The sequence below is a fragment of the Anabrus simplex genome, chromosome 1 (assembly GCF_040414725.1).
Source record: "Anabrus simplex isolate iqAnaSimp1 chromosome 1, ASM4041472v1, whole genome shotgun sequence".
Lineage (NCBI taxonomy): Eukaryota > Metazoa > Arthropoda > Insecta > Orthoptera > Tettigoniidae > Anabrus > Anabrus simplex.
In genome coordinates this window covers 371,786,162-371,807,982 of record NC_090265.1, presented here as the reverse complement: position 1 = coordinate 371,807,982, position 21,821 = coordinate 371,786,162, and the positions used below count along the sequence as shown (strand labels likewise).

Genomic DNA, 21,821 nt, shown 5'->3' with positions numbered 1-21,821 from the left:
TTTGAAAAAAGAAATCAAGACCATAGCAAAATAGCTTTGAACAATGGATTCAGCACAAAATTTATAAATAAACTAATCAATAAACATACTAAGAAGCCTACAACTACTTTAACGAAAGAGTCAAAACTAAAGAAAAATATACCACATTTACATTTATCATAATAATATACACATATAATCACCAACATCCTAAGAAAACAGAACCTAAAAATTGCTTTCAAAACCAGCAAGACTAATTAAAGAATATTATTATATCTCACACCGTAAATACTAGCAATGTCTGTCTGTTAGGTCATCAGCCCAGAGGCTGGTTGGATCCTCAAACAGCACCACCAAAGGCTGTGCAGTTATAGGAAAACCACAAAAACCAATGGCAGAGCCCAAATGAGGCGTACTAGGCAAGATGCGGAGTGAGGTAGTTTGCCATTGCTTTCCTCACTGGACCAGAAGGCGCTACTGCAGCATGACTGATCCTATGAGCAACACCTTTCATAACATTCAGATACTATTTGTGCTCCAAATGTCATTACTCAGCACCACTCATACCCCAGCAGCTTCCATATTGTCACAGCCATGGATGAGACTGGGACTTTGGTGGAAGCTACACTTTGCTCTGGCCTGTGCCAAGAGACAGATACAAAAATACTGCACCCATCAAGAAATGGCAACAGGATGAATACTAGCAATAAATACACAAATTCTGGGATATATAAACTGGAATGTCAGGGATGCGGGTCAAGTTACGTCTGACAAACTGATAGGAACTTCCTCATAAGATATACAGAACATTGCAATGCTTTAAAATATAATCGTTTCTCTGCCATGAGTAACCATCACAAAGACTATAATCACAATTATACTACAATAGATCAAGATCTAAAAATTCTGCAACGTGAACAAAACGGTCCACTACTGAACATTTTAGAGAATTTTTACATCAGTATGGATCAATATAAGAACCCAGCCCTCAACTTAAATGAGACAAATGAAAAAAAGAACGTAATATGGGAAACTTTTATTTCAATCATATGTAGCAAAAAACAGGAACATAAGAACTCAATTATTACACACTGTTTCATCATCGCCCCCATTATTCCACATACTCCCATTCTCCCACAAGCTCCGCCCCATTTCCCCACTCCACTTCCTTGCAGCAACATGTCTTGCGTCTCAACTGCGGGAGCAAGTCAGTCGAGAGCTGGACTCCATAATCAGAGAACACGGGTGATACAAGCGGGCCACATAACACAAGTTAATTTCCGTTCTACATAACTTAATCTAAATGTTGTTTCCTGTTAGCCACCAATTTTCAACCTTAACTCGATTTGTATTATCCATTTTACATACTAAAATCTGATAGTTCAACTTCAATAATGCTTATGTACATCAGCCCATGTCGGAACACAAACTCTAATGATAAATATAGTTCCACGAAAGCCATTCACGTAAACAAATTACATAATGGAAAATTAGAGAAAAACTAATCAACCCATTAAAAAAAGCTTGTTAAACTATCCCTAAATAGTTTTCAAAAACAATTCAAATTACAATAACAATGATAATGGTAGATTAATCTATATGATGTGACCAAAAATCACAGCGCAGAACTGTACGACAATGTGAAATACTTAGCACGAGAGTTTATGCCTAAGACTCAGATTATTAAAGACAACCCAGGGAATATCATCACAAATGCAGCAGGCATTGCCAAAGTATGGAGAGAATACTGCATCAAGCTGTTCACTGATGACCCACAACCAATGCCAGGTCACCAGAACCCAACAGATATTGAACCAACGATCCTTAGAGAAGAAGTGGAACGTGTAATAAAAAAGCTCCGGAACCAGAAAGCACCAGGCCAAGATGGAATCACTGCCGAAATCCTAAAGAACATGGGTGACCTAGGTGTCGACATCCTCCACAAGTTATGTCAAAAGATATGGACATCTGGAAATTGGCCGGACCAGTGGTGCCATTCCATTTTCGTACCACTGTTCAAGAAAGGTTCTCCACCTAACTGTGCAAACTATCGAACAATAGCCCTCATCTCCTATGCCAGTAAAATCGTGCTCACAGTGCTGAAAGAGAGGCTGAAGACCTTCTTATGGTTAGTCCACACCAAAGTTAATAAACAATGTTAACGAAAACATTTCTCAAGATGTTAATAAACTTTTGTTAACAAACCTCTTTAACATTGTGTCCACACCAAATAAACTTTTGTTAACAAACTTCTTTAACATTGTGTCCACACCAAAATATCTGTTTGTGAGGTTACAATGGATAGGGTCAGGAAGAAGAAAATACAGCTGCAGCTTTCATTATTTTAATGAGTGCAATTAGAGAAAAATGCAGACGCAAAGTGTGGCAAAGAAAAATATTGGAAAAGCGTTTAGAATTAAGTTTGGAGAGGACACTTAGGCCTATGTCAGAACTTTCAATTCATGATGCAGCAGGCTTTCAAAACTTTCTGAGAATGTCCCCACAAGACTTTCAGTTCTTGTTGACAGTAATGGAGTCTGAAATTGCAAGAAATGATACAAATTTGTCGGAATGTCATCTGCATTAATGTTAGACTAAGTATAACTTGAAGATTCCTAGCAACTGGTGATTCCTACCAAGGATCATGTAAGAGAAATACTCCTACACTTATGTATTTGTATGGTGTACATGAGTTGCTTGCGATTCGACAGTCAATTTCGAAAAATTAATAAAAATATTGTATTCCGCGCTATGAATTTGCGTGTTCTAATTGCGTCTTTGCGCATGTTCGAACCGAAATGTTAACGAAAACACGAAATGTTAATGAAAAGTTTCATTCACAAAAGTTAAAGAAATTTTGCTTATCAACATGCTCGAAAAGTTAATGAACACGCTATTTTGTTTATTAACAGACAGAAATGTTCATGAACATTGTTCATTAACAATGTTTATTAACAAAGTTAACGAAAACATCTTGGTGTGGACGCACCTTTACTTCCACAAATATCAGAGCAACAAACCCCAGAGGAACAAACCAGGTCTGTTCCAGGCAAAGGAACTCATGAGCAGATGCTAAACATCTGGCAGATCAAAGAGAAGACAAGAAAGTACAATATCAAGATATTCCTGTGCTTCGTGGACTACAAGAAAGCCTTCAACAAGGTGAAATGGTCCAAGCTCGGAGCTATACTCATTGAGATGGGGATGCCGAGACATTTAGTGTACCTGATTCAACAATTGTACTCTTCGAACACTGCGACAGTGAGTTTAATAGCAACTTCTCAGACATCTTTTCTACTACTGCTGGAGTGCAACAAGGTTTGTATTATCTCCGCCCTCCTATTTAATATAATTATTGAGTACATTATAAGGGAGATTCTCGAGGACCGGAGTGATGGCATCACAGATGGTGGCAGGAAAATTAACAATCTCAGATATATACAGATGACACTGTGGTAACTGCAACAGATAATCATGAACGAGAAACCATGATGCGGAGGTTAGACGAGCGATGTAGAGAATATGGTCTTGAAATTAACAATAAAAAGACCAAAGTGATGATTGTAGATCGTTTTAATAACAACAGACCTGCCATAACAAGAATTGCTAATTATGAGGTTGTCAGTTGCTTCGAGTATCTGGGATCTATTGTCACTAATACTGGAGACTGTGAACCTGAGATCTGTAAGCGCATTGCGATTGCCAGAAATTCAACAGCAAGGACACCTCCATCACTTCCAAGACAAAGCTCACCCTCATTCGAACTCTGATCTTCCCTATCGCGACCTATGCAGCAGAAACTTGGACGATCAAGATGGCGGATCGCCACAAGATTGATGCTCTAGAAATGTGGTACTATAGGAGATTACTGCGAATACCATGGACAGCACATCGTACTAATGAATCGATCCTGCAACAGCTCGGCATCAGAACAAGACTGTCGACCCTTATCAACCAAAAACAACTCGGATATTTTGGTCATACTGTGATAAGACAGGAGGCAATGGGAATACTTATCAACAGCCAACGACCTAGAAGACGTGCACAGTTACGATGGATGGACCAGATCAAGAGCTTGACCAGGATGAGCTTACAGCAAGCAAGTCACCATGCCCAAAGCTGAGCCTCTTGGAGGAAGATCACCAAGAGGTTTGTCGCGTGATGCCACTACAGCCTTACGAAGGGTTGGACTTAAAGAGAGAGAAGCTATAACTCCACTGTTCCAAAAGAAGTGAAGTGAAAATGAGATAACAAAAATTACCAGTGTAATAGACAGCCCTTTAGATGCTCAAAGAACCCTTGCAAAGTTGTTTTTTATTATTGTTGTTATTTATTTATTTTTTGCTATTTTGCTTTACCTTGCACCAACACATGTCTTATGGCGACAATGGGATAAGAATGGCCTAGGAATTGGAAGGAAGCGGCCGTGGCCTTAATTAAGGTACAGCTCCGGCATTTGCCTGGTGTGAAAATGGGAAACCACAGAAAACCATCTTCAGGGCTCCCAACAGTGGGGTTCGAACCCACTATCTCCCGATTACTGGATACTGGCTGTGCTTAAGCGACTGCAGCTATCGAGCTCGGTATTATTATTATTATTATTATTATTATTATTATTATTATTATTATTATTATTATTATTATTATTTATTATTACTAGCTGACCCGACAGACGTCTTTCTGTCAAAAATAAATGACAATGGAACGAACTCAAATTCAGTCTGTACTGTACGCAAAAATCAGAATAATGCAAATGACTACATTATCAACATCGAATGAGTTAATTTTCTACTGCTACCGAAAGTTAGTAACAAACTACTGGAAAAACGTGTTTTCAATACCTGCATTATTAATATCTTGATTATGAATAAGGAAATTCTGAAATAGGTCACAGCATCTCACTACCCAGAAATAACCCTGAGTGACTGTAACGTAGATGGGAACTGTTCAGCAGGTCTTCAAATCCCTCACAGAGCCATAATTATCCCCCGTTGCAAATCAAGTAATTTGATAAGTTCATGGCGTGAAGATAACGTGGCAAAACTTACTCCTCTTTCTTCGTAGGAAATAACTATCATAGAAAACACTGATTCCAGTCAACACTATAAAGATATTTTTTCATTGTAAAGCTTTAAGGTACATGATATTTTTTGTTTGATTACGTAGTGCGTAAACAAAGTTTATGGTTTTCCAACACAGGAGAGGCAACATACAATTGGTCATGCGAGAAACATGGGTTTTTCAAGATTAATGCCACAAACACTCAATGACTGGCCCTGGGATTTATTTATGGTCATAGCAAAAGCGAGCCGCACTGGAAACTGCAGTCGTTTAAATTCAAATGGTACTGCACCCATCTACCTCCCGAGTCCCAGACTAGCATTTATCTCAGGAGTGTCTGTTCATTATTTAAGTCAACAAATATAAATATAGAGGCATCAGTGAACACGGGAATGAACAGAGCAACTAAAATTAAAATGGGGAAAGCTCGATTGTAAACTTGAATTTAAGGACTCCATGATAGGACTAGGAAGTGACAGTTAACTTTAAAAAGGGTATCATCTAAGTACAATAAAAAGATTGAGAATGGTTTCCTTTGAAATAATAGCTAGAAGAGCAGTTTATTACGCCATCCGACATACGAAACTTTGATACATTTGGCAATGATATTTAAATTTTCACACACGTTACATAAACAAATCACTTGCTATACCGCAAGTGGTATCAATATATGGCTGAGTTGCTCCTGAAAGAAATTACAAATGGGGTATAACTTGCGGATCGATTACATTTGAATCAAACCGATGTTCAAGGATATAGCTTCCTTCTATCGGGAGCCCGAGCATAACCCATGTTACGGTCGGCTTCTCGATTTAACCAAGATGACGTACCCGGGCTATATACATTTTTCCAAGACCGGTACTCGGACTGGGTAATGTTCTCGTGAATTATGAAAATGTATTTACACGGACAGTTCCTATCTTACGATATCCAGCTGATGCCATACCACTGAATTAGCATTTATATTTTATTTACACATGATCTGAAATGTTACAAAGTAGCCCCAGTAGACTACTGCTACAGATGAGATAACGAGAAGCGGTGGGAAATACCGTGCCGAAGACCTCCCCTCGCATCGCAAGCGAAGTAAACAAACACACTAAGTATTACTGTAACTCGTCCCGTGCGGAAACCGTACGATAACGAGGTAACAAACGACTATAATATTTATTATTCTTATTATTCAAACTACACGAATAGAGGGATGTTATCACCAATTATTTAATCCACTATCGTCAGAATATTTATTTATCCACGAAATTATCATCCTTGAAATTATTACTATTACTATTATTATTATTATTATTATTATTATTATTATTATTATTATTCAACGGTTCTTGGCACTGTCACGTTTGATTAATATCGTCATTATTATGCGGGATGCAAACACAAGTGGTTATTATTATTATTATTATTATTATTATTAATGAATAGGTGACTCAAGATATTATTATTATTAATGTCACTCAAGATTATTATTATTATTATTATTATTATTATTATTATTGAACCGGTCACTTCCGCCAAAAATGCATTAGGATATCGGTCGCGATTACAATTATTCAATGATCAACCAAAAGACGTCATTACTATTATTATTATGATAATTATTATTAATCTGACCGCGATGATTTATCATCGTCCTAACGTTGTTGTTGTTATTATTATTATTATTATTATTATTATTATTATTATCATTATTATTATTATTATTATCGGTTGCATATTATCATTTAGATTCCCGTTTAACATCTTTATCAACGCTGAATTAAGGTGGTCCAATCCTTTATCTGCAATATTTATTATTATCATCACGCCATCATGATTGTCATCACTCGTCATTACAATGATTACAATATACGATCATTTATGTGGAATCGGAACTCTCATTATCCTTAGATCTGTTGTATCTCGACGAATAGCGGTGCAGTCTATTTATTTCGTACATGCTGTCACGGGTTCGAATTCTACCCGCTACATAACTCAGTATTTCTCTGTGACACTCCCCGTACATTTTACACTCATTTCAATATCCTAAGTGTCTCTCGTACGGAATTTATATCCCTTTCTATATCAAGATTCCTTGATTCATTTATTTCTCACAGAATTATCACCTGACTTATTTATTCCAATTCCGACATCGTACGACCTTTTATTATCTGACTGCAGATTCTATAACATTTTTCTATCTCATTTTGATCTACGCCTTAGTTCGTTCTCCACAAATAATCGTAACATTTTGAAATTATATTTACCAAAATTTGACAATCATGGTTTCATAACATTAGTCCTATGTGTTCCGGCTACTGAATTGCAAATTTAAGACACGACATTTATTCGCAAAAAAAAAAAATACTGGACCGTAATTTAAACCACACGTTCATTAACATGTACGGATTATTAGCACCGATATTATATTTCAATATTATTAATTGATCAAGTTAAATTATCACACACTTTAATTCCAAATTAAAAACGACATCCCATCATTAAATGATTCCCGATAAACTCAACATCGTATCACTTGAATTTTATTATTGCGCACTGCTCACTAAACTTCCAATATCTCTTGGATTATTATTATTATTATTATTATTATTATTATTATTATTATTATTATTATTATTATTATTATTATTATTATTAATATCGCTTCTCACAAATTTAACTTCACTTTGAAAATATGAACACACTGATCAACAACAAAACACAGCTGGCATGACAAGGCTGGACTTTCCTTCAACGCCACTACATAACTCGTCAAAATGACTAACAGAAAAGCACAGATCGGGTCTATTAGACTATGATAAATTCAAATGTAAAAATATTCATGACTACAAAGAAAATATGAATGCATGCATGACTTAACGTACTACCCTATATCTACAAAATTTACATCTACAACAAACTGAATACATAAAAAGACCCGATTATTTACGTTATTATTACTTAATACTGTCCGTGCTACAAATTTAGGATGGGGTCGTTAAGCGACCCATCTTGTTACAGAAGGTAACCAAATCTAATCAAATTATTCCCATTTTCCCAATCACGCTAACATTTCCCAAATATTATCTACATTTTTGGTACTCATCTTAGTTATTGGTAATCCATTGCAGCTTGGCAGATGAGAGGCTCCTTTTGGCCCCTATCCGCCGTACTACTCGTCCATTCTTGATGGCGTAGTTCCACAAATAATTTCCTGGCACATTACCATTTTTACACTAATACCTTAACTATCACACTACTTCACCATTGACAATGTTAACACTGAAAAATTGACTTTTATAAAACAAATTAATACCCTAGACCCAAAATTTAATATTTTACACTGTTTTAAGCTTCGTCCAATTACCGCACAATGGACATGGACACGTACGACGAGGTGTCAAATTATTCGCCCGGCACAAATTTATGTTGTCCGACGCGATACGCCCGATACATGTCTCCCTCTTGAAGTGTTCATGATAGCGGTTCGGTCTTCCTAAGTACAGGCTATTATTTCCCCAAGTACTGTTCGTCACACAGTATTCTATTCTTGCACTTAGTGCTGTGCAGTTGAATTTTATATTAGTCACTCTTGCAATGCAATTAATTAACTTTACTACGATATTTGTAACTGGCACACACTGTCCTAAGTTAACTACTTTCAGTTCACGGTTTTCGAGCGTGGTCACATTTTATAAGTACCGGCGGATGCTCGCACCAATACATGTTGAATTACTGTAAGCACGACAAGTTTGAATTCAGCTGCGGACGGTCGTTCAGCTTCGAAGTACAATTTCAAGTCAAGCGCGGACGGTATTTCCGCTCCAAAGTTTATTTTCAAAACAAGTAAGACTAGCACAACTGCTCAGACTGGTAAGACTGGGTAATACTGATAAGACTGAGTAATGGGTGTTCTATGCACTCGTATATATTGACGCAGCTTTCCCTAGCGCACTAAATGACGTCATATCCACGATGGAGGGGTGGATTTTTAATATCGGCACTTGCACTCCGAATTGGACGTTAAAATTTACATCAAATTAATCCACTCCACTAGCTTATTTGCTGGATTAAATATGAACTCCTGACGATCATAGATTTAGGAGATACAGGTGGATTTAGCTCCTCACATTTCGCGCCTTTGGAAGCGTCCCTTACAACGTGGTTTTCATCCAGCAAATGACATTCAAGCTGTCTGGTTTCCAAGAAATCCAGCCTTCAATTTATTTAATTTGCCCATAATTATCGATTATTTTTCCATGCGTGACATCTAATAAGTTCATTACATTGATCCGTGTACTCACAATAATTTATTACTGATTACTTTCGAAGTTACATTGGTGTCTCATCCCCCATCTCTTAAGATGGTATCCCTGAGTCTTCCATCAACTTTTTGCGATTGGCCTGCAAGTGGTCACGTGATTTAAGTTTCCACCTGCCCGAACCTAGGCTAGCGAATGTCGTCGAAACCGCTTTACCTTTCCATTCAACCTTTCCTGGAATTCATGACGTCGCGGAAGTTTCCGTTCGCCCAAAATATCCCAGCGCACTGCACGTGTTATAAGCTTTCATTGTCTCAACTAACCCCTTCTCTTTCTGACCAAGACTTATTTGTGGACTTGTATTTTTCCTGGTCGCCAAACTAATGGGCTCCCCTGCTGTGAAGCAGCTAAATTCTGTTGTGCCAGGCTAAGCCTCACGGCTCCAGTCTGTCGTGTACTTAACTTATTATTTCAACACAGCTTGTACGGAATAAGTTTTCTGTATTTCAATAAATGTACCATATATTATTTTATCAATCAAATCATGACTGACTATGGACCTATGTCACTCGGGTTCAGTACGTCAGTCGGAATCGTATCACAGGCTTCCGAATTTTCTCCAACTTTAACAATGGCAACATCATCAATTGTTGGTGCATTGAAACATCTTTCATGTTGGCCCACAGGAGATTTATCAGCTCTGATTACAATTTTGTGATTATCAGTAAACCGTCCCTCTCGCCGTAATTATTAATGCACAAATTCAAAATCTTAATAAAATAAGTCCATAAGATAAAATATCTTCTCCAAAACAATAGCTTAAATTACCAAAATCGCCTGATAAGATGCAACCCATAAAAAATATAAAAGTTATAAAATATATCAAAGACTGAACCACCCATCAATAATCAACTAAAAAACATAGGGGGATTAAAAAAAAGATCATAAATATAAACTTTAACATTGTAAAACATATAAAAAGTAAACAATTAAGCACGAATAAAACTTTCTAAATTCATTATTAAACAATGGATCCAGTGCAGTTCTGTACAATGTAATCAACTGATTGTGTTGATGAAAGAATTTTTTTTCGCTATTTGCTTTACGATGGGACAGGAATGGCCTAGGAAAGGGAAGGAAGCGGCCGTGGCCTTAATTGCCTGGTGTGAAAATGGGAAACTACGGAAAACCATCTTCAGGGATGCCGACAGTGGGGTTCGAACTCTCTATCTCCCGAATGCGAGCTCACAGCTGCACGCTCCTAACCGCATGGCCAACTCGCCCCGTGATGTAAGAAAGTTTGTAATTGTTATACAATAGACCTCTACACTGAACTATTATGTGCACAACGCAGATCAATTTCTTGTATTGAATTGCCCATGAAATAAATTTGTAGGAATTTGTAGTCGCCATCTAACACCGGCAACAGTGAACCTGCTCTGTGATATATTTGGCCTTGTATCTGTAAATTAAGTACAGGTTTATTATTTTTGTCACAAAAGCTATAAAATAAAATAAACAAAGCAATATGGGGGATTAGTCTGCTTGTTATATGTTAAAAGAAAACAATATGGGGGCTAAGTCTGTTTGTTATATGTTACCTTGAAAGTTGGCATGAAATTGCCCCGAAGTACATTTGTTGCCCCAAATGAAGTCATTTCAAATCAGTTGTTATGTTTTTTGATATTTGTATGGAATGGAATGTATGGAAACTGTCTCTGTTCCTGAAACCAATGAGTACAATGGATCTGGTGGTGGAATCAATGGCACTAATTTCACTTTGCCATTTGTGTAACACAATCCATCAGCTTCATTTTTGTATTTCATTGCCTTACAATATTGGCAAACTGAGTGCATAGATCCAATAGCAACGCATTGGTAGGCGCTGTAGTCAATTGAAACATCGTACCTGAAAGATGCGACTGTCTGGAGAGCGTATGTTTGGGAGATCCGTACCGGCAGTCGAGGCAGCCAGTCAGCCAGCCAAGTCACGCGCGAAACCGAAACCCAAGGAGACACTCTTCCTGTCACTAACTGAGAACTAAGCGAGATAAGAACTTGGGGTTTGTTTTAAAAATAACTTCCATATCTGAAGACCATATGCCTCACTTTGACGCCCCATGCAAATTCAACAGCAAAGAAGTTGGCCAACGACTGACTTTTTCATGCCTGCACATAAAAATCTCTGCCCATGACTGAAAAGAAACACAAATAGTGCAAGTTTTTATCATTTAAATTTAAAAAAGAAACTTATCTGCGCCGAGCCGAAATGTTCCTTTACCAGCAGTGAAAAAATTACAAATGTAGTGAATATAAAATAGGAGTTATGACATGATAAGTTCTATGCAATGAAGATTTTGCATTTGAGGTATCATTCCATTATATTAACATTTTCACACTCAATTATTTTGTAAACCTTTTTGTGTTAACGGCATCAAATGCAGCTAGCAATTTTGTACATAATCCGATATTCACCCATTTTAACCGATAACATTCAGATTTAGGAACATTTGGCAAACGCGCTGGATTAGAGGAGGACAGCACTAAGCGCAAACGTGGGAGAAAGAAAGAGAGACAAACAGTTTGAATGGAAGAAAGGAAATGGGGGTTTTATGTTTTTCCTGGCGTTTTTTCCAATTTTTCTCTTCGTAGAAACCTTACTCGGACTTCGACGAATATTTGAAAAAAAGAATTAGCCGAATAGATCCAGCCGTTCCCGAGTTTTGCGCTTAGCAACACATTTACCGATTCATTTTTATTTATATAGATTATTATTATTATTATTATTATTATTATTATTATTGTAGTAATAACAACAACAGTAATAATACCGAAGGAAGTGCTAAATATAAAAAAAAAATACAGCATGTCATTGACCTAGCCAAGGAGAGGGGTGTGACGTGGCAAAAGTAGGTAAACGGACTGCAGCGATTTGGACCCACGCCAATGAGAGAGCAACAGTTTTTTCAAAAACCTTGCAGTAAATGCTGGAGTAGAGACAAAGGAGGACATCAATAAGGTAAGTTCCAGCTTTCAAGTTCTTAAGTACCGTATTTAAACAGAAATGAACATAAATATTTATTTCTAAATATCTGAGTGTGATTTGATGTAATCTGATGATGTTCTTTCAAGAACAAAACATGCCATTCTATTTTAATTTTGTTTCTTTTGCAAGTGTACTACTGTTACCATATGTTTTCTCTTTCAGGTAGTTTATGAATTTATTTACTCGAAGTTAGTTTTGGAAGACTGAAGAGCCTAACAGTTATGAATTAAGAGTCGAAACTGAAAAGCAATAGCTTCAGATATTACAAGCTAGACAATACTGACAGCCATAAGTCTTCACAGTGCTTTCTGGCATATGTGGGAACTTTTAATTTGCTTCAATGTAACATTTGAAAATTGCTAGTTATGATAGTATCACTCTAAATTGTCAATATATTATGCCAATGCATTACAATTACACCAAACAAGGCCTCAAAATATAATTGTCATCATTATCTGTGGCCTTCAGTCCTTTGTACAGGTGAATTGAGAGACTAATGTTTTTAGTTTCATCACTAACTACTTTTATCATTTTCAGAGATGCCACAGTGCTAGCATTTTGTCCTTCAGCAGTCCTTTTATGTGCTGGTAAATCTATCATTATAAGGTTGATTTATTTGAATACCTTCAAAAACCACTGGACTGGGCCATGATTGACCTACCAACTTAGTCTCTGAGAGCCAGTTCTGGCCACTCACCGAGAATTAAGAGACTGTTTGGTAACATGTTTTAGTGAGATCAATTAAGTATACAACAATGTCCTAGTCATTTGGATCTATGATTGAAATAGATACCCTAAAACTAATAATGAGTACCATCTTCACGTCTGACTGGAGTAGGGGTCGGAAAGCTTGGGAAAAATCCATATACAGGAAAACTAATATCAGTGCCAATATTCAAACCTTGGATCTCTGAAAGGAGTAGATTCCTTCTATTAAAGAACCGCTAAACTACAAAAAATATGAACAATGATGATGATATCCTTTCATTTCCATCTTACAGTGCTCTGCCACCTACCCATCATGGTAGCCACACGCTATCACAGTATTTAACAGACATCAGCTATGAAAACTAGTCTTATTTCTGAATTTTAATACTGTCTGCTATAGAGATATCATACCTGTTGTGTAGCAGTCAGCACTTCCTTGTTGAGATTTGAACGTTGTTCATTCCAATATTCATATGCATTTTTGTAGTTGAGCCAAACAAGAATAGCTTTGTCGACAGCCATAGGCTGAATGTACATAAGTGGACGGCGTAATGTGATGAGCACAACTTCTTTATCTTCACCTTGGACCATTTCATCCTGGAACGCATTGCGTAGTCCTATAAACAAATTACACAGTTCTGGTAAACAATTATACGGTAATACAAAACACAAGAGATTAAATGTAAACTATAACAAATATTAGCCTCAAATGGAAGAATAGAAGCAAATAATGTAGGCATCTACACAGAAGAAAACAAGAGAAAGACGGCATCAGCCCAACGTATCAGAAACAATGATGTCAACAAAGATGTCCACTGGATTGCAACGAACAAAAGTACTCGAAAAGAAGATATCCTGCCGATTGACAAAGAAACAAGATCAGGCTTCATCACTGTTCCTACAGTTGAATTAAAAACTGGTAAAAATCAGCCATTGCTGATTGGTGCTGTTTTATGATCCCAAAATGAATAATTTAAAAAATACACATAATGCAAAGATGTTGCCATTACAGAGCTTCAGGTGGAATGCAGGGGAACAATTCCCATATTAGTACTCAAGTGTTCTCTTCATATTTTATACATTCTACATTAGTAGACTATCAGAGTTTGATTATGCAATACTATGCAATACAAATGAGTTTGTGCAATATGAGTGGATTAGTAACAACAGTAATTTTTAAAGTCTTGCTCTACGGCTGGTTAGATTCTCAATATGTACCACCAATGGTTATGCAGTTGTATGGAAACCACAAAAACCAGTGGTGGAACCATAATGAGACATACAAGGCAAGCTGAGGAGTAAGACAATTTGCCATTGCTGGGCAAGAAAGTACTACTGCAGCATGACCAGAGCTGTAAGAAGTTCCTTTCGTAACATCCAGGTGCACTAGCCATGCTCCAAACGCCATTACTCAGCACCACCCAGATCTTACCAGCTTCCATACTGTCAAAGTCATAAATAAGACTAATGTCCGGTTTCTGGAACATGAGATATCTAACCTATAACGGTATCGAATGGTTAACTTGTGCTTTGGCATTACAAACGTAAGATACATCTATCGGTTTGATAAATCGCCTGCTAACTTCGAGGGCCCTGACCAGGAGACATTTGTCTGTTAACTTGGTAGATGCATGCGCAGTACTTCAATATCAGCAGCTATTATTTTATGAAATACTTCCTCTCATACATTTATTTTTAGAAGAGAAATAGATATACTTGAGAAATCTTGATGGTAACTTAATTGTAACAATGATTTCTTAGAATTATCAGTGAACCCCTTGAGGTTGTGATGGCAATCTCCTGTTACGTTGTAACTGACAGGCACATCTGTTTCCAGAAATTGGCGGCAAAAACTGGAATTGTTCACCTCGCTCCAATTATCAGGCCCACTATGTCAATTTCCTCTAGCTGGTGTTTCACTCTGTAGTAAGGAACTGTTGGTAGGTAAATATTCCTCTTCTCGAGGTTAACAACTGAAGGCTGCGACTTACGGCTTTCAAAACTGTGACCAATGTTGAACAGCCGTGTGCAGAGATCAGTGAAACCACAGAAACCCTTGTCGTTATTTAATTTTGGCCTTGTCATTTTAAAATGTTATGTAAAACTGCTGTTTGCAAAAACCAAGGGAGCATTTAAAGAGCTTATGCAAAAATTTATGTGAATTTTTAAAAAAGTTAATTAGAATAAGGTTTTGAGAACTCTCAACAAAGATATTACCAAAGATATTGAAAGTTTTTCTTAATTATTGTAACTGAAATTTCCTGTTGTAAATTGCATCTAAAATTGAAACCAAATTGTATAGAAGTATGCTAATTTTGAAACTTGCGAGGTAGGGTCTGCCACATGTACGTGGCCTTTTCTGTAGTTTCTTAATATCCGCTAATAGTGGAAGCGTACTGGTTCAGCAGAAAAGATTGTTCTAGAAGCACCTGTGACTGGCCAAAATAAGCAAGTTCCTTATTGGCCAGTATATTAGCATTTATAATTGGTAAATTGGGGCCTGTTCCATGAACGAACTTTGCAACTTTTCACTTTTCAGTTCAGATTTTGTTCCACCATCACTTTTCAGATTTAGCTTTCAAAGTGAAAAGTGAAAAGTTAGGAATCTTTTCACTTTTCAAGCCTGTTATGTTCCCCCATTGGTGCAGAAATGCAAAGTGCAAAGAAATGAAGTGAAAAGTTTTCATAAATCTTGCAAAGAGATGATTCGCTTTTCATCTGTTAATTAACAAGTATGTACATTAATTTCTCAGCCTAGAATTTTGTTTGGTGATGTAAACACGTTACGATGTGAGCTTTTGTTAGCATCAAGTGAGGACAGTGATGAAGAATCCAATAAGAGAACGTACAAAGACGAGATTAATTTTCATAACCTCACTTCAACGGAGTTTCACGAGTGTTTTCGTATTACCCTAACACAGGCTGACTATATTCTTGAAATGACCGGTCATTTATTGAAACATGCAACAAAAAAAAAAAGTAAATTCCTTTCCGAAAAAGAACAAATTCTTATATGCTTACATCGGTTAGTAAATGGTGCCCAGCTGCACGGTGTAGCACCAATGCATGGGACATCAAAATCAATTATTTGCAGAACTGTTACCGAAGTGGTAGATAGTAAATGTAATATTTCCTAACAGTACGTTGGCCTGAAAATTCACATAATATAGCGACAGGATTTTTAATGAAGGGTGAATTTCCTTCTGTGTGTGGATGTGTTGACGGTACTCTCGTTAACACTGATGTGGTTTGTTTTTTTTTTTTGCTTTACATCGCACCGACACAGATAGGTCTTATGGCAACGATGGGACAGAGAAGGGCTAGGAGTGGGAAGGAAGCGGCCGTGGCCGTAATTAAGGTACAGCCCCAGCATTTGCCTGGTGTGAAAATGGGAAACCACGGAAAAACCATCTTCAGGGCTGCTGACGGTGGGGTTCGAACCTACTATCTCCTGAATACTGGCCGCACTTAAGCGACTTTAGCTATCGAGCTCGGTATGTGTCATCATTTGAGAGGTTATCTTTAAAGATGTCAAAAAGGATGTCACGTTTCTCCTTGACAACTTCCAGCACAGCCAGCTTCTTGTGATACTAACCTTTCTTTCCCATGATAAAAACTTAGTGGGTACCACAATTATACCGTCAAGTTTGCCGCGAAAAGTAAAGCATTAAAATCATAGAGTATTAGGCCTATACAGTTTGCTCATGGAATAAACTTGATCGGATCACTCATTCGCAAAGACTTTTCACTTTGCGAAGAAATTGAAAAGTACAACCTAGATCATGGTGGAACAGAAAACTTTGCACTTTGCAAAAATTGAAAAGTGAAAAGGGCAAAGTTGAAAAGTTGCAAAGTTCGTTCGTGGAACAGGCCCCCGGAGTGTTGTTGTTGGCTATTTGTGATCGCAAGATTTCCGGTGTTGGGCTCCTCGTGTGAGCAATGCATTTTGTCCGTGTCTTTGATTTTAGATCGACTCAGAGGGTGGACACCTTTTGCGTCCGTCCCGCCTTGGGTCCCCGGTCTCGTACAGTAAGCACTACGTTATTGCCTTTTGCTTAATTTAAATTCATTATTGTGTTTCGGCCTTTTCTCATTTAACGTAACTTTCCATGGTAATGTAAGATTTTATTTTGTGTGTCGGAGTTTCCTCCAGATTTCCACATTCACCAAAATTGAGCATCAGTATGACTTAGCTGTTAAGCTAGTCCGCAACGTGTTATCGGAGGCACACCTCTTTCCTGGCTCAGTATTTTGTAATTACAAGTAAATGTAACTCTCTTTCTTGAAAAGTGTATTGTACATCACATTAATTAACTTTCTGATTCTTTCGAGGATGCCTCCATTCACTCTGTGAACTTCTATGTTAAAGTTCATTTCTTGTTGTCCGAAGAGCTTGAACAGATTAGGGTTTTGGTTTAATAGTTTATTTAAATCTCTTTTCATTTTTAGGCGTTCTAAGTTGCCATCTACTATTGTCATTTGTCTGCTTTGTTTTGATTTTGTAAACATTTTTATTTTGTTAATAATTAATAGTTTGAGGGTGATTATCGAGAACCTTTTCTTCCCCATAATGTCATGCTTTCCCACGGACCTCAATAGGGCTCCTTCCACATCCTTCCGTAGTTGTTGTTTGTTAGACCTGTGAGTTAAGTTTCCCTCGCGTATGGGTTGATTTTGCATATTTTGATAAGTTAACTGTCTCATTTCCCAGCCTTATGTGAAGAAACTGCTACAAAAACAAACTGTGGGGTTGATGATGTAACCCCTCTTCTTATTCTTGAAAGCAATGATGTTGAATCTTCTGTGGCTTCCGTTGTCTGCTAATCCATGAACCTCTTCAAATACCTGGAAACCATGGTCTTTTAGTGTTGTCACAATTAACGAGCGGGTGTTATGATGACACATATTCCTTAAAAGTTCAACATGAGGACAAGATCCTAGAACATGCGCAAGAGTTTCAATCTCCTTGAGGCAGCACCTACAAAGGGAATTGTTCTGAGATCTTCCTGGTACCGATCTAACTACTGAAATGTTTGCTGTCATCTTAACTGCCTCATGCCATTCACTACATCACAAGCCTTGATGGTCTAGAATCCAGGAGTTGGAAGGAGTATATTCACTGTATAAACTACACCTCCTCCTTTCTGCTGCAAGTTACACCAGTCACTGAATGCCCTTTCTCTCAGTACTCATCTCACTTTTCTGGCATCTGTTATTTCTAGGTGAGGATGTAGCAAATTGTCAGATGGAGGGACATTGAGAGATTGTAGTGAGATAGTTATTTCTTCTTTCAGATTTCTTATAGCATGGATGTATTTCTCATGTGAGCTTAATAGTACCTTACAGATGTTAATGTGCTGAAGATGCGCTTCCCACGTGGCGCAGAATAGTCCCAACCCCTTATATTTTTTCTCAGCATAGACCATTTCATTAGGAATGTCTGCAGGTATTTGAAGAATTTCCTTAAGAGCAATTCATATTAGTATGTCTGTATCAGCAAGGAACTTTTTCCGAATTTTCTCTGGCTTGATAGTTTGGAATGGGTATATGAGAGATGGGCATATAATTGTGTTCATTACTTTAAATTTCTTATCAGCATGTAATAGTGGAGAAGAAATCAATTTCTCCATTTTATTTTGTAATTTTTTTAGGTTGAAAAAATATTTCATTCGAAAAGTTAACTCCCAGATAGCAGATTGTTTCTCCATATCGCAAGCTTGATACATTGTGCTGCTTTCCCATGGTGTAAATCAGGAAAGACATGTAACTGAAATAGCGAGAATGCAGGTGCGAGGAATCAAGCACGGCAAAGTCCCAAAGGGATCCTTATATGTTATGGCATTAAATGTAAATATTACAGAAAGGAAATTTTAACAGCGAGATTTGGAGTATTAAAATATTATAGCAGTTGTATTAAATAATCATTTAGTATTAATTTAAATATTCTGTACATTATAATTAACATATTATATTAGGGGCAAAGAAAATAAGTAATGAAGGCCATGGAAGAGTAAAATATCTACACCACGACAGTATGCTGGTGGCGTCATGTATGTCAAAATTATTGAAACTATACTCTCTGAAGATATGAGAGAAGGTGTATGAAGTACAGATTCTTTTATTCCATTTTTTGGCTGTGTCGAAAAATAGAGGATCAATCAATTCTTGTTGTTGTTAAATGAAAAGCTTTCAATGTTACAAATTCCAACTTGGAAATGAATAGAAGGATTGGCGATAGCTACTGGTAATAAATCATAGCATATGAAAGTATAACGTACGAAAGAATGTTTCAGGTTCATTCCATGAGAAGATTGTACATGTTGATTTGTACATTTCAATGGGTTGATATAAAGCTCTATTTCATGAAATCTCCTTGTGACAATTTTTGAGAGCTCAAGTGCTGCTGTTCGACTTTTCCCTATGACAACCAAGTCATCAGCGAAACCCATGATCATTAGAGGTGGAAGATGTGGTACTAAAGAACATCCATAGTGGCTTGTGAGAGAGTCTTCAGTTAGTTCGTTTAAAATATGATCTACAACATAAAAGTAATTGAGAAGTCTCCACCTTATCAATACATTAATTTATTTACTAAAGTAGTAAATTCTGTCAGTACCGGTTTCAATCCCTAGGGGATCATCCTCAGCTGACACACAAAAAGATTTATATAATTACAAAAACATCACATATGGGAGATTGTACCTTCATTAATAGTCCAATTGAATCAGACGTTGATTGTTTGTTGATATATTAGTGGATTCATCTATTGGCTTAAAAATACCATTGTGTGAAGTATATAACTTTGTTATGTCTAGGTTATTGAACATCAAGTGGATTTTACACTTGTTCACATTACTTATAAAACTGAGATAAAGTTTACACTTATATACACTAGTTTTTGTAATTGCTGTACAGGCTTGAAAATCTATAGTATTGAGGCATATTGTTTCATTGTATCTAATCTAAAAACACCAAGTAAGTTTTTACATTTCTTGCATTAATTCTGGGATGTTACATTTTTGTAAAACTAGTCCAATTGGACTAGGAGTTAAAAATACTTATTAAAATAGAAAGGATTCTAAATTTAAAATTCCTTGTTGTATGATATATGTTGCCTCGTGTACCTATTTTTAACGTAAAATGGGGTTTACACTTGTTTACATTAGTATTATAAAATATGTATCAACATTATCGTCTTATAGTGTACAACATAAAAAGTTTTGATCCGACATAGCAAGCCGGTTAAAAATATTTGTAAACCAGGTGAAATAGTAACAAATGGAATAGGTACAATTCCTTATTCTAGGTGAGGATGTAGCAAATTGTCAGATGGAGGGACATTACTACATTACTACACTGCACTGGTGAATTAGTAAGTATATTGTAAGTCGAAGCTTATGTTGCTTTATCATTAGTTGCGATTTTCATGGATTGTTGCTAGCGATGAAGTTATCTTGCTTTGTAAATATCATTGAAGAGTTACATATGCCGTCACTGAGTCAAATGGTGACTGTTATGATTTGAGTTGCGTTTGATGTGCCGTGCATCTTGAATGAAGTTTAAATTGAGATTATGCGTTTATAGTGGTGATAGTGTGGAGGCTTCTGTATGTTGTAGAATGAATGTATCTGCAAATAGAAATAATCAGTGTGAGAGATAGTGTATGATAAATTGTGGAAGGTGAGTTGTGTGTTGGATTACTTACGTTGAGTGCTGGTGCTATGTGCTCTGTGCGGCTGCCTGTCGAGATCTGTTTCGTGTTATCCTGGGACTGTAGTTAGCGGCGGCGGAGGGGAGGTTGGGAGGGTTGGGAGGAGTGCTTGTGAGGGGAGCGGAGTTGGAGTAGGGGGAATCTTTAGGCGGTTCATTTGTATGTGTAGGTCGTTGTTTGTTAATTCTTTTTAAAAAATAATTTGTTTGGGAGGGAATGACTGCATTGAACAGGATATTATTTTTATCTGTGGTTTCATTTAGATTGAAATTTGGGTTGACGTATTGATCTAGATTTACGTAGAGTTCTTCTAGTATGCTGAGTAAGGGGCTCTTCGGATTGGTGTTGAGAATTTGCATGTCATTGTTGATATTTGTGAATCTATGTTTTTGGTCATTAATATGTTGTCCCATTGCTGAAAAATGTCTATCACCACTATAAACGCATAATCTCAATTTAAACTTCATTCAAGATGCACGGCACATCAAACGCAACTCAAATCATAACAGTCACCATTTGACTCAGTGACGGCATATGTAACTCTTCAATGATATTTATAAAGCAAGATAAATTCATCGCTAGCAACAATCCATGAAAATCGCAACTAATGATAAAGGAATATAAGCTTCGACTTACAATATACTTGCTAATTCACCAGTGCAGTGTAGTAATGTAAACAGTGAAAATTAGAATAAGGAATTGTACCTATTCCATTTGTTACTATTTCACCTGGTTTACAAATATTTTTAACCGGCTTGCTATGTCGGATCAAAACTTTTTATGTTGTACACTATAAGACGATAATGTTGATACATATTTTATAATACTAATGTAAACAAGTGTAAACCCCATTTTACGTTAAAAATAGGTACACGAGGCAACATATATCATACAACAAGGAATTTTAAATTTAGAATCCTTTCTATTTTAATAAGTATTTTTAACTCCTGGTCCAATTGGACTAGTTTTACAAAAATGTAACGTCCCAGAATTAATGCAAGAAATGTAAAAACTTACTTGGTGTTTTTAGATTAGATACAATGAAACAATATGCCTCAATACT

At 36.8% G+C, this 21,821-nt stretch overlaps 1 protein-coding gene across 1 annotated transcript in view; it reads right to left on the bottom strand.

Moving 5' to 3' along the window:
• Positions 1 to 21,821, bottom strand: part of tweek (transmembrane protein KIAA1109 homolog tweek) — an 843,591-nt gene that overhangs the window by 255,515 nt on the left and 566,255 nt on the right. Inside the window, 1 exon segment of the mRNA XM_068226772.1 lies at positions 13,459 to 13,664. Coding sequence (XP_068082873.1) covers positions 13,459 to 13,664 — 206 coding nt within the window.